The sequence below is a fragment of the Eleginops maclovinus genome, chromosome 1, assembly GCF_036324505.1.
Source record: "Eleginops maclovinus isolate JMC-PN-2008 ecotype Puerto Natales chromosome 1, JC_Emac_rtc_rv5, whole genome shotgun sequence".
NCBI classification, from domain to species: domain Eukaryota; kingdom Metazoa; phylum Chordata; class Actinopteri; order Perciformes; family Eleginopidae; genus Eleginops; species Eleginops maclovinus.
Window position 1 is genome coordinate 15309929 of NC_086349.1, and position 13728 is coordinate 15323656.

Sequence of the window (13728 nt, forward strand, 5' to 3'; positions counted from 1 at the left end):
CCCTCTCTGTTTTAGGTTTTGACCAAGGACATTTGAAGGAAACTTTTTTTGTCAGGTTCATGGGGGACAGGCAGCGTGTTGGGCAAGTTTGTGTGTTTGAAGCCAACTTGTGTGTGTCTTGACAGGGTTGTGTGGTGCAGGAAAAGGGGGGTGCTTGCTGCCAAATGTTAGCTTGGCCGACTCCATCAAGAAAATATCAAAAGGCCCTTTATGAGGTGCTGTAAAGAAGAAAGGGTGTTTGAGAGTGCCACCAGACTGCAAGGGTAATTCCACTTTTTAAAATGTGCCCCAAGGATACAGGCTTATCCCACCTGCTGTCTTTCCTGCTCTGCTCTGTTTGTACGCTTTCTTCGGGGGGAACTATAGATGAAGAAGTGCGAAGTGTGTGTTGGCAAGAGTTCTTGTGACATGTCACATTGTGTCACACTCAAAAGTCCAGAGTTTTTCTTCATTAGAACTCATGGCAACTATGAACACGTGTCTAAATGTTCTACTCAACATATCCCTCGTCGGAATTATGTTTGTGTCATGTGCGTTCACGTGTCCATCTCTCTCTGTGATTCATGACTTTCTGCTGGTTCTAAAAGAAAGGTGTAAATTCCTGGAGGGTTGTGTGTGTGTTAATGTCTGGTTTCTCACTACTCCTGTGTTTTCACCGCTCAAACCTGAGCCATCTCCTGGTCGGCAGCCAAGTTTTATCGTAGACCTTGGTTAAAAGGCAGCTTAGCGGAGCCTCTTTACAGGCTTGTGTGTGTGTGTGTGTGTGTGTGTGTGTGTGTGTGTGTGTGTGTGTGCGCGTGTGCGCGTGCGCGTGTGTGTGTCTGTAGGAGCCAAGGGAATGAGCTTTCTGACAGCTGTTGAAAGGCGTTGCTACTGCTCAGCACCTTTAATGAAAGCATCCCCCCTTCTTGTCCACACACACACACACACACACACACACACACACACACACACACACACACACACACACACACACACACACACACACATTCCTCCCTCCTCCCAGCTTTCGACTTCCCCACCATATAAACCATTGCTTTCTCCGTTGGAGGCGGGTTACATTGTGAGTGCTTGTGTAACTCAACACAAAAAGCTTGCTGATGACTCAACTGTGTGCAACAGTGCTTGAACAGAGCATCAGTATCACTCATCCTGTGGGGAATTACAGCAAATGTATGAAAGGTGAAGTAGAAGGGACTTCAAGAAGTGGCCACAAAAGAAGTGACGGAGATCCTCCGGAAAGACTGGTACTGACAAGAGGAAGGAAACGTGTGTGTGTTGTGTGGGACCTTGAAGCAGAAACCTCAGAGGAAGACGTGGGCAGAGAAACAGAGAAGGGGACTGAAACATGCTGGCACCACTGACAAGGGTGTGGTACTTTCTTTTCCTCTTTCATGAAACACAGTTCGTCACAGAAACCTTTTGGTTTATTTGCTGGTCACTCAGTCAGCCCCCTGTAGTGCTGCAGCCTCTGCCACGGGGTAGAGGGCCAAAGGCACCCTCCAAGGCCCCTCCTAGTGTGCCAGCAAGTCTTCCAGCCCACTGTTCACCATCCTTTCTCAATCTGCTCCCCTTCTGCCACTGCTTACTGCCCAGTGCCCACCCCTCTTTTCACAGTGAGGCCTACTGTGTGCCCCTCTCTCACACACTGCCTCCAAGTCTCACACACTCTTTTACTGCTCAGTGCATTTGACAAGAACACGCAAGCTTTACAGGCTGTTTAATGAAGGTAGAGATGCAGACAAAGGCCCCACATGCCCCTGCTTGCAGTTTAACATGAACAGGAAAAAAAATATACATACAAACCCACACAGGAAGATATTTTAATGGGGAACAGTAAGGCTCATCATAAAAACTGCTATGAACAGTCCTGAATTTGCAAATCAAATAAAGGCTTCAGAGAGTGGCCAAGCGGGTACTGGCTGGAGTTACACACACAACATTAACACAGAAATGTCTCTGCCTCACGTACTGTATTGTATACACACTGTCCTCACAGAGCCTGTGCATTCACTGCCACATGTTAAGACTAGACTTCTGGAACAGTGTCCTTGTGAAGATTCAATCACACCAACAAGTCACGTAGACAAATTCTGCAGGCCTATTGTGAAAGAATACTTGTTACCCTGCCAAAATGTCATATGCTGCTCAGTTAAAAGGAGTGTGTTGCAACACAAAACATGAGCCACATAGTCAGGCCTTTACTCACATACATTAGAGACACTCCCTTTTCCAGTTGAGTGAACAACAGGCAGCTTTAGTATTACAAGAGAGACTCCTGTTTTTTTTTTATAATTGCTTCCTATTAGCTCTTTTCTCTCCTTTTGTATCTGTTGAACCTAAAGGGACGTCAATTGGCCCAGTTGACCTGACCTAGAATTAAATGTAATTGACCTAGTTGAAGTCACCTTCAGCTAAACAGCTATTTCTGTCGTGTGCAGTAACATTTCACATCTAATGAGGTTGTGGAGTATGATGTACTGCACATCCCACTCACGCTGACGCACTTTAGTGTAATGTAGGGGAGGGCAGACTGTTATGTGAGTGTGTTTGCTAGTTTGTAGCCATTGAATAGTATCTGTGTGTATATGAGCAGGGGCTTAGGCCTGGTCAGTGCAGCTGGGCCACTTGTGCACAGAGAGCATTGAGAGAAGGGATTAGGGAGTAAACTGATACTTAGCAGGAAACGAACAGTGGCTACTGGTAACCCAACTATCCCTCCTTGTTGCCACTCTTCTCATTCTCTCCTCCCCCAACAACAGCAGCCACCCACCTATCCCACTCCTCTCATCTCATCTGTCCGTCATCGGCTCACAGGCCTCGGCCGGCGGATTGTCATGCAAATGGTGCCCCAGGCCTCGGAGCACTGATAAGGAGGGCCTCTCATTTCACAGGGTTTTGTTTTCTAAACAGTGATGAGCTGAGTTGAGGAGACTAGGGAAAGGGGCTGCCTGAATGGGCCCTCTCACTCTGGCGCCCTGGGGTAAGTGGTGCGGGGGATTTGGATGAAGCGGGCTGAAAGAGGCGAGGTCTGAGAGGCGGGTACAGGAGTCATGTTCTCTGGCAGGAACCAGGTTCAACGTGTTGATGGAGCCTGATGTATTTTCTCTCTCACCGCTGCCCGAGTTTTCTTCAGGATGGCCATTCTCTCTTTGGCTAGCTTTCTACCTCCATTTAGATGGTGTCAATCAGTGTGCGTTACTTGACGCCACATATGGTTTGTCCTTTTCTAAGGGGTTGTCAGCGCTTGCTCTGGAGCCTCATTTGCTGCTGTTATTATTGCATAAACACAGAGGTTCATGGCACGTTCAGAGGGTTTCTGCTCTCCCACTGACCCTGCTGCTTTGTTACATTCTGGCCAGGAAGATATGAGAACTGCTGTAGAAACATTCAGCGGGTGTAAACTTCAGGTTTCAGATTGATTTGCACATTTGGCTTTGAGATCGCCCCTAAAAAACTAATGGAAAACATCTTTGCCTCCAGCAAAGTAAGGCTTTCAAAGCAGGAATTTGAATGTGGATTCTGAATAGTCAAATATAAAAATGCATATGAAAAACAGATGTTTCAGCAGCAGGCAACAAATGAAAAATGCCGTAGCTGGGCAGTCGCAGCAGCTGTACAAGAAAATCTCAGTAATGGTCATCTTGGTCTTGAACAAGACTTGCCCTCAAGCAACTGTGTCCCCCCCCTCTTTCCCCCCTCTGCCCCTTTCTCTGTTTTTTATCAAATTCCTCATTTTATGCCCCCTTTTTTTTTCTTCTTCTTTTTGAAGTCTCCCCTCTCTTGTAAAAAGCCAAGCTGGTGGTTTTTGCCTCAGCCTTGGGTGTGAGAGAGGGGAGGAGGAGGGGTGTAGGTTAAGTTTAGGCTAGCCCTCTGTGCTTTCCATTGAAGGTGCTGGGGGGAGATGGGGGTAGTAAAAGTTAGAATTTTAGAGCCTCCCTGTTTTTTATTTTATGATTGGCTTTTTTTACGGGCTTGGAGCTACAGCTGGTGGTGTGAATAGCTGCCCAAGGTGACCGAGTCCCAATAAAGTGTAGGCCAGCCGGGCTGGGGCCTCCAGTCCAGCTATGGGACCGCCTTTATAGGCCGCCTTACGAGCTTAGGCCTCTATTAAAACCTGGCAGGGCTGCACTGAGGAATTTAGGGCCAGGAAACAAGAGAAAAATAGGGTTTGTGTGTCAGGGGGTGCTGGGATGCAGAGTTGGGGGTTGAAGTTTGAGGGTAACTAAGGGTGAAAGTTGAAAGAGGTGCTGTTTGGTAAGTGGATGTTCAAGTGTGCAGCGTATGGTTTCCATACTTCCCTCAAGCAACATGTGTGTCTGTGAGTTTTTGCAGGCTAGCATGTGTGACCAGGGGTCTGGTCCTGTGTGTAGCAGCTTATGTTTCTCAGGGGAAGTATGGAATCCATACACAGCACACTTAAATGTCCAAAAGAGACTGTATGTGTTCCTGTTTGGAATATAGTGAAGTTTAATGTACCATAGCAAGCATGTGACTCAATTTTGCGCTGACGTCACAGTTCCAGTTTGATAGGTAGAGGGAGGGCTTTGCACGCATGTGTGTTTGACATTTGTCTACTGTGCGTGCAAGATGTCATCATGAGCTGCCGTCAGTCTGTGGAATGAGGAAGAGCCAGCTTGGACTCTTGGCTGCAGCTCATTCTGTAACCTGGCCTTATCACACAAGCTGTCAATCTGCAGCTGCTGCTGTAAAAATCAGTTTTGTCTCTGCTGTCAGATGGTCAAACTTCCTTTGTTTGTCTGTGTTCACACAAAGCTATAATCTAACCAAACAGTCACCTGAATGCTGCTCCTAGTAATTGTGTGTTGTTCATTCTCTATTCCCCGCGTATGTAATCAGTTGTGTCCCGCAGAGAGACAAGCTAAAAAGAAATATGTGCTCAGCATTTCCTGCTGGACTCACAAATCAAATGGAAAAAGAAAATGCTGTCAGCTGTCATGTCCTGTTTGAATACAGTTGAAAAGTCTCAATTATCCGGATCTGCTACATTAGACATTTCTGACTAGCCATAGGACAATGATTTGTGACAAATCATATGCTCATGTGCTCCACTTACCTTTTTTTTTCTTCTTCTCCAATAGCGGTGGAGACCCAAAGCACCAGCTCAGAGGAGATGGTACCCAGTTCTCCATCTCCACCTCCCCCACCTCGTGTCTACAAGCCCTGCTTTGTGTGCCAGGACAAGTCCTCGGGGTACCACTATGGGGTCAGCTCCTGTGAGGGCTGCAAGGTGAGAAGAACCTGCCATACCATTTTGAGCTCTGCGTTGTCTGATTTCATAACATATTTTGGGGGAAAATTCCTGGGTTACAAGAACTTTAGGCTAACCTGCCTTTTCTTTAAGGTGAGAAGGAAAGAGCCAATTAGGCAAGCTACTTATATAACGTGTGTTACATTGTAATAAGAAAAATGGAATCAATAAAGTTAACCTAATCATCATAATGCAAAGAATTAAAATGTTATGCTTTTCTGTTCTTGATTCGAGCTCTTAAAAAAAGAGAAAAGTAGAGCTATTATGAAAGACAAACTAAATGTGACATCCTAAATTTGATGCCTTGACTAATACACGCGTCCGCCTCTCTCTTTTTGCCCTCTCCCCTTTTGTGTCTCGCTTCCTTGTGCTTCAGGGTTTCTTTCGCCGCAGTATCCAGAAGAACATGGTGTACACCTGCCACCGAGACAAGAACTGTCAAATTAACAAGGTCACACGCAACCGCTGCCAATACTGCAGGCTGCAGAAGTGCTTTGAGGTCGGCATGTCCAAGGAAGGTGAGTCCTCCAAAACTGGAGTCCTAAAATATACAGAGACCCACCTTCCAAAACATGGATTTACTCACACAAACAAACAACAAGGCCGCCTTCAAATATTTCAGACATACATCAAGACATAGTATAATATACCAGAACGCCTTGGAGACAATGGCAAACAGTTGAAATGTATATTCTACTCTCAGATCCAAATGTTTTATCACCAAAGTATGGATTTGACCTGATTCACACAGTGTGAACTTATTGATTTATTAATGTTCAGGGAGAGAGACTATGGGAAACTATGCAGCAGAGATGCAGGAGCAGATGATGAGCCTACCAGGGGTGGTGATCCGGGCGAGGCTGGGCACTGTACCAATCATATGACCAATCACTTTACAAAATAATGTTTCACCACAGTACCTCGCCCCTCTGGCCAGCAAAGACACTGCTTTCATTCATAAAGACAACAGAGCACAAAACAAGATTTTGAGTTTTGACAAAACTAATGGCGCCAGGATTCATGCAGTGGGCTTAATCGTACACCCACTTTTGTGACCTCCTTACTTTGACCTTGTGTGTGTAAGTGGCAGTTTCTTGCCCTTCACAGAGCCCATGGGACATGTATGTGGGTGTAATGTTTGTGTGGGATGTGTGTTAAGACCGGGATCACATTGTGCTTCTGCTATTACTGGATATCCTGAGAGGAAGGAAAGTATGGGAGGAGGAGGGACAGGAGGCAGCGAGTGGAAGACTTGCTCATGTGCACCGGTCAAGTGGATAGAGAGATGGACAAGGAAGAGAACGGGTGATAAGAAAGAGATTGCTAGTGTCCGTCCCATGCTAAAGGAAATATGTGAATACTGTTAAGAGCAAACCTCTGCTATTTCCGTTTTCTGGTTTCCACTAGTGTGCACAATGTCCTTGACAGTGGTGAAAGACACAGAGCATGAGTGCTGTGGATGTTTTTTCATGTGATCACAGATAGAGAAGAGGAACTTTCTGTAGCTGATCTGTACTGCATCTTGTTTTTCTTTTTTAAAGCGGTGCGTAATGACAGAAACAAGAAGAAGAAGGATGTGAAGGAGGAGCTGGTGCTTCCAGAGAGCTATGAGCTAAGTGGAGAACTAGAGGAGTTGGTCAATAAAGTCAGCAAAGCTCACCAAGAAACCTTCCCGTCACTTTGCCAATTGGGCAAATACACCACCGTAAGTTACACCCACCCACCCACACACATACACACACACACACACACACACACACACACACACACACACACACACACACACACACACACACACACACACACACACACACACACACACACACACACACACACACACACACACACACACACACACACACACACACACACACACACACACACACACACACACACACACATACACACACACTACTTTGTGTGGCAACATTCTTCATGCTATGCAGTCACTGAGGTCTCCCAGATTGCATGCAAGGACATAAATTTACCGTAGCTTTCCCAACATAGTGGTGGTTTAACTAATTCAGTTCCCCATTAAGCCATCTGTGTGGCCTCTGAATGATTGATGTAACATGTAAATGGATTTTGTTTCTCCTTGATTGATGTAAAATGTAAATGTGTTGTGAGGCTCGGACACGCTCATCCTTGATGCAAACAGGGTTGCACACCACCTTTGTACCAACATACTGTTCTGTGTGTGTGCTCAGAACTCTAGTTCAGACACCCGTGTCCAGCTGGATCTGGGTTTATGGGACAAGTTCAGTGAGCTCTCCACCAAATGCATCATCAAGATTGTGGAATTCGCCAAACGTCTGCCGGGTTTCACCACCCTCACCATCGCTGACCAGATCACTCTACTAAAGTCAGCCTGCCTGGACATATTGGTGAGGAACTATAGTCTTTGTTTTTCCCTTTTGTCCTCTTCACTTACAAATAAACTTACTTTACACATAAGGTAATACTGACATCTGGTGGAAAAAAACCTGGTAGTGCACACAATTTTATTGTCAAATGCACAGTAGCTACAGTATAGATATGGCAATGAAAAACCTAAGTCCCATGCTCCTCCAACAATGCAACATGAATATACATAGGACATAAAACAAATAAAATCAATAGAAATATTTAAAAAATGTCATTCTTTGCTGTTTGAGAATAGTTGAAAGCTCAACTACATGTGTTGATCTACTCACTATATTTGTAGAAAACCTTAAATCACCCTTATATCATATTTGCTCAATGCTTACATTGTTTTCCCTCTTGTTTTGCTCACAGATGCTGAGAATCTGCACACGCTACACCCCAGAACAGGACACTATGACCTTCTCAGATGGCCTGACTCTGAACCGGACCCAGATGCACAACGCTGGCTTCGGACCTCTCACAGACCTGGTGTTTGCCTTCGCTGGCCAGCTTCTACCCCTGGAGATGGACGACACAGAGACCGGTCTCCTCAGCGCCATCTGCCTCATCTGTGGCGGTACTGCAGCTTTCACATACAGAGTGAACATATCAGTCAAGAGGAAGTGGCCTCAGTACATCTGTGTTTTAGCATTCATGTCTCTGATTTGACATGATTTGTGATTTTGTAAAATTATTTAAATTTAGAGGTTTTTATTATAATGTACTACTCTGATAAATAATAGAGATTATAATGTATTTTTTTGCCCTCTTGATTAGACCGTATGGATCTAGAGGAGCCGCAGAAAGTAGATAAGCTGCAAGAGCCTCTACTTGAAGCTCTGAAGATCTACGCCCGCCGCCGTCGCCCCAACAAGCCTCACATGTTCCCCCGCATGCTGATGAAGATCACCGACCTCAGGGGCATCAGCACTAAGGGTAAGTTTGATAAGAGTTATGCCTAGAAAAACGTCAGATATTGAAGGAATCAAACATAATCATACCAGCTTCAGTCTTTTGTGTTTCTTTTTTAAGACAAGCTTGCTAATTATCTACCATCGCTATGTTCTTTGTTTCAGGTGCAGAGAGAGCCATCACTCTGAAGATGGAGATCCCAGGGCCAATGCCTCCTTTGATCAGGGAGATGCTCGAGAACCCAGAGGCATTTGAAGACCAAACAGAGGGCAAAGAGAGCCCGCCCCCACCTCCTCCGCCGCCACCACCTCCACCGCCAGCCCAGGTAAAGCAAGAGGTGGAGGATGAGGATGACAGCTGGGCCACAGAGAACGGCAGCGAGCCATCGCCGGAGGAGGAAGACGAAGACAATGACGATGACGGGGGGGATGAAGATCGAGACAGGGGCTCGGACAGTGATGGGGAGCCCTGGGGGGTTTTGGAGGCCATAGATGGGGCGAGGAAAGGCCTTGTTGGGAGGGCGCAGTGAACCAAGCATTTCATACATATACACACACTCATGCACATACAGTACAGGTTATACACAAACATACATAGAGACATACAACACAACCTCACCTACTCTCCCACCTCAACAAAATGCTGGCCCTCCCTCCCCCCTTTGTCTCTCCCTACTGCACATCACTGTGTCCCCCTCAGCGGAGCACAGCAGAGCCTTATGTGTACAGACACTTCTAACTCAGGCCTCATGGTCCATGACAAGTGAACTACAGAAAATAAAGGAAAGGAGAGATGACAGTAAACCATATAAACTCCTGGCCAAGAGGGAAGTGAACGTGACAATAAGAACAGAATCTCTTTGAGAAAGCTTAACGTCGTTTTTTTCCCACTATTGATGTTTGTATCTGAATAGGGGAACGGCCAAACCAGACACCAGAACTGAGCAGTTGATTCCAATGGATTACAACAAGCACATTTCTCAAAAGACAACAAGAGTACAGGGCAAAACCAAATCGAGTATGCTAATCTTTGTTTTTGTGGTTATTGCTTTTGAATATTGTTTTCGGTTTTACTTTTCTTATTTGTGTCAATTTATGAATAAGTCCATACATATCTATATACCATTATATTTTTGCCTTTATTTGTTATTCGGTTTTTTATATATGAATCCTTTTAGACATGTTTTTCTTTGAAGAGCTTTCCTGAGAAGATATTCCGAAGGAAAGAAGGGTAATCAGAACTGGCTGGGTCTTCCTCATCAGCTACATATGCTTAGCTGGGGTTTTATTGGGCACTTTGGCTCACTGTGGATGTCAATGATAATCAACCCAGAGGACTATTGTTATGTTGCAGTGACTTAATCAGTTTCTGTTATCAGGGAATTGGCATTATTCTATTTAGCTCTCATTGTAGCCGACTCGTGCTGTCAATGCGGAAAGTAAGTATCTTTGTGCCAAAGTTAGGAAAAGTCATCTTTGAGGCATGAGTTTGACTACTGGCAAGGACTCCAGCCTTGATCCAGCAATTCTCACAGCAGCTCGCTCATTCAAACATGCACTAACACACCCTGATATCACGCACACATAAGCATACACACACTCCGTTGGCTCTACCCTCAGCTGTAGCAGATGCGCCAACCTGGCATCACCAGAGGTTTACATTAGACCGTATATGTAGCACTTTTGTGAGCCTGAATTCAATGAAAGGCACATCCTGTCCACTGAGGGTGAACTGTCTGTAAACTTACAATATTTCCATTAACATGTCCCAACTGATGATAACATCAACAAACCGAATACAATCAAACTTAAGAGCACTCCCGATGATGTCAATAGAAGAATGCACACTTACAGCACGGAGAAAACCATCCAGTAGCAACATCATGCATCGACACAACGATCAAAGACATATGCAAGAAAAAAAAGCAGGAATCTTTATGGAAGACATTTTGGAATCAGACTCAGGGCTTTTCAGTAAGGACCAAACCCTAGCTGCTTTCAGCACGCTAGAAAAAGGCAATATTTATGTGTGTATTCTTGACTCTGTTATGATCAGCTCAACCCCTCTGCGTGTACATAGAAGGTGAGAAGTCTGAGAAACAGCATGGATGCCAGCGTGATTCACCCAGAGGGGGACAAATCATCATGGTCATCATCACTGCCCGCCTGTGCTCACGCTGGCTTCCATGCAAACGAACAGCCTTCTCATCCCAAAAGCCATTATATCATCTTGTCTTCTTGTGTATATCCTCGCCTCTTTTTAAAGAAGCTGTGGAGGATTATGAATTCTTATGTGTCCTTTCTTAATTGCCAAAATGTCTCAATAGGCGATCAGCTGTGGGAACTCGGCTGCTTTACAGCGCAGAGGGTTTTTTCTGTCTCTCTTTGAAGCAATATGAACATTCTTTCTGCAGCGATGAACAGTCCCATTTTCTGAATATGGGCAGGTCTCCTCAGTGTGTGTGGGGGGGAGGGGTGTGTGTGTGTGCGCGTGTGTGCGCGTGCGTGAGTGAGTGCGCATGAGTGTGTGTGAATGCTTTAACATGTTTTGAGTCCTTGTGTGTGAGTGTCCTCAGCACGGTGCTGTCCCACAGAAACTCTTTTGTGATGACCTCATCCCTTCTTCTTTCTCTCTCTCTCTCTCTCTCTCTCTCTCTCTCTCTCTCTCTCTCTCTCTCTCTCTCTCTCTCTCTGCTAACCTGTCATGATGTCAATGATGGTAATTCAGGCAGAACATTGAGATTATGTTGTTTCATGTTTTTTGTTTTTCAACATGGCCAAGGTTTTGTTTATGTCAACTCTTGTCATACAAAGAAAAGCCATATAAACAGTAAGAGGCACAATAAACTACTTTTGCGAGATTACTGGACTTTGTTAATTACATTTCTCTGCAAAAATATTTCCTATAAAGACCATATGTATTGACTATACATATGGTCTTTATGGACAATGTTGCCAATATTTGGGTGCATTTTGAGGGCATTCAAAGTGCATTATAATGCACATATAATATTTCAAAGCTACAATCATAAACACACAGAGTTTTCTGAGGAGCAATACAACAATAGAGATGTGACTTTTAACTTATCCTCAGCACACTACCCAGTATCATAAGTTATTATTGTATGTGTTATGTAGAGAAGCACATATTGAAGCATCCAGAATGATGCAAGCTTAATCATCACGGTTTGTTTGTTTTTGTAAATAATGTGTAGTCTATTTTCATGCTTAAAAATAATCTATGTTGCATCAGAAGTGACTCATACAAGAGAACAAATATGAATACAATCACTGTGAATCAGTAGCTTTGAGCAAGTGTTATCATGCACTACCAAAACCATCAGTAGAGGGAGCTCTTGCACCATGACTGCAGGGAGCTCTGCATGTAGCAGTGTTCACCTGCCTGCAGATGAAGCAGGGCCTGATGGGTCATGGAGAGCTGAGGTTGCAGGGGCCAATAAATTACAGTCTCCTGCTGAACAAGGACATCAGATAAAGGTCTGTTCCTAAGATTTGTTCACTCAGTTGCAGTTAAACTGTAGGAGGTAAAAAACCTTTGAAAGAATTTCAGTGTAAATGATCTGTTTTTATTTATTTATTGAATTTAGAAAAAGGTGGACTAATCAGAAAATACATACAATATAACAAATGAAAACAGATAGATTGGATAGAATTATTGTATATCATTTTAATATACATGAAAATGAAGTAAATTATATATATATTTTTTTAAATTGTAGAAATTGTGATGTTTTCTTTACAGTTTCTAAAATGAGACATTGTGCTTTTCATTCATGATCATTGTAAATGTAATATCTTTTGTTTTTGGACTTTTAGACAAGACATTTGAAGGCACTCTTATACTATGCAAATTAGTTTCCACATTTTTTTATGTTTCATAGACTAAACCATTAATCAAAAATTATAGATGAACACTTAGTACTTGCTCAATCATGGCCATGGTATTTATTGGACTTGTGCCATATTTGATCTCTTTGAAAAGAGATCCCACACTGAATTTGGTTTGGTAACTCAACTGGAAATGAACTTGTTTAAAACAAGCAAATTAATAAAACAAGAAAAATCTCTACAAAATGTTCAGATTCCTTATCAATGTCCGAAAAAAATCAAGAGTTATACGTTGGTCCCAAATGTACTACCTAGAGTGCATCAATGTCACTGATAAGACCAGCTCTTTTGATAAAGAACAGAAATCCTCTCTGTAAAGGGAAGACTGATACTAAACAGCTCTATTTTGTTCACACAAATCAGTGTGGGATACTTTGCCTCACCTTGATTTTATTAATAGAGCGAGAGAATCAGAGGAGGGTGATAAACGGAGATGAGAATCTATCAATTATATGATTGCTTTAATTAACTATCATTAAATACAGATCAATAACGGCAGACTGGAATTAAAATAAGGTCCATACATTATACACTATTTTACAAGGAACAATCAAATGGCCTCATATACTGAGCCCCTGGACGGTGTTGCCATGGGAACCCATGGGAGGGTTTGGGTGTGCTTGGGGGAATTTAAAGGAGCCAGGCCAGATTTCTATATACTCATCCTTCCACATCAATGATGCTGGATTAACCAATTACGTGAGTAAGGAAGTCTTATTCCCTAGAAGTAAAAAATATAAAATACGAAAATGTGTAATGAAAGGCCTCTGGAAAAAAGGTATCACTGTTGAATGAATAAATAAAAAGGGTAAAAATCTCCCATCTAATATTCTTGCAGCCTCAGGACATCAATTATTCAAAAACAATAGTAAAGAATCCATAAAGTAGGTCATGAGTGTGGCATACCAAAGAGTTTCATTTGAATATTTTAAAATAGAGAGCGCACATCTGCTGAGTTTGCTCTGAACATAAGTAAACTGCAGTGGTACCTTTGTCAACACGCAGGAGAGATAATGGAGCAGGAGAGGTTCGCTCCTCAGAGAGTGATCGGGAGGATAAAGCTCACTGAACCCAAGTGCTCCTGGCAGCAGTTAGGGAGGGACAGCCTGGGCTCAGGGTGTGATAAAAGCAGAGAGTGCAGGTGCATGCGATCTGGGTTTGATGTGACAAAAAACAAAAAAACCTGTGGGGTTTTCTATGTGGACCTAAAGCTATTTACAAGACAGAGAGGCG

The 13728-nt window shown here is 43.7% G+C and overlaps 1 protein-coding gene across 2 annotated transcripts in view; it reads left to right on the top strand.

Moving 5' to 3' along the window:
- The window catches only part of rarga (retinoic acid receptor gamma a), a 55166-nt gene extending 43716 nt beyond the window's left edge, over nucleotides 1–11450 (top strand). For both annotated transcript variants that reach the window (XM_063876284.1, XM_063876361.1), the window contains 7 exons: nucleotides 5103–5251; nucleotides 5649–5790; nucleotides 6814–6977; nucleotides 7480–7656; nucleotides 8048–8252; nucleotides 8453–8611; nucleotides 8752–11450. In XM_063876284.1, the coding sequence (XP_063732354.1) occupies nucleotides 5103–5251; nucleotides 5649–5790; nucleotides 6814–6977; nucleotides 7480–7656; nucleotides 8048–8252; nucleotides 8453–8611; nucleotides 8752–9116 (1361 nt within the window). In that variant the 3' untranslated portion in view covers nucleotides 9117–11450. The remainder of the gene's footprint in view (nucleotides 1–5102; nucleotides 5252–5648; nucleotides 5791–6813; nucleotides 6978–7479; nucleotides 7657–8047; nucleotides 8253–8452; nucleotides 8612–8751) is intronic.
- Nucleotides 11451–13728: the final 2278 nt, after the last annotated feature.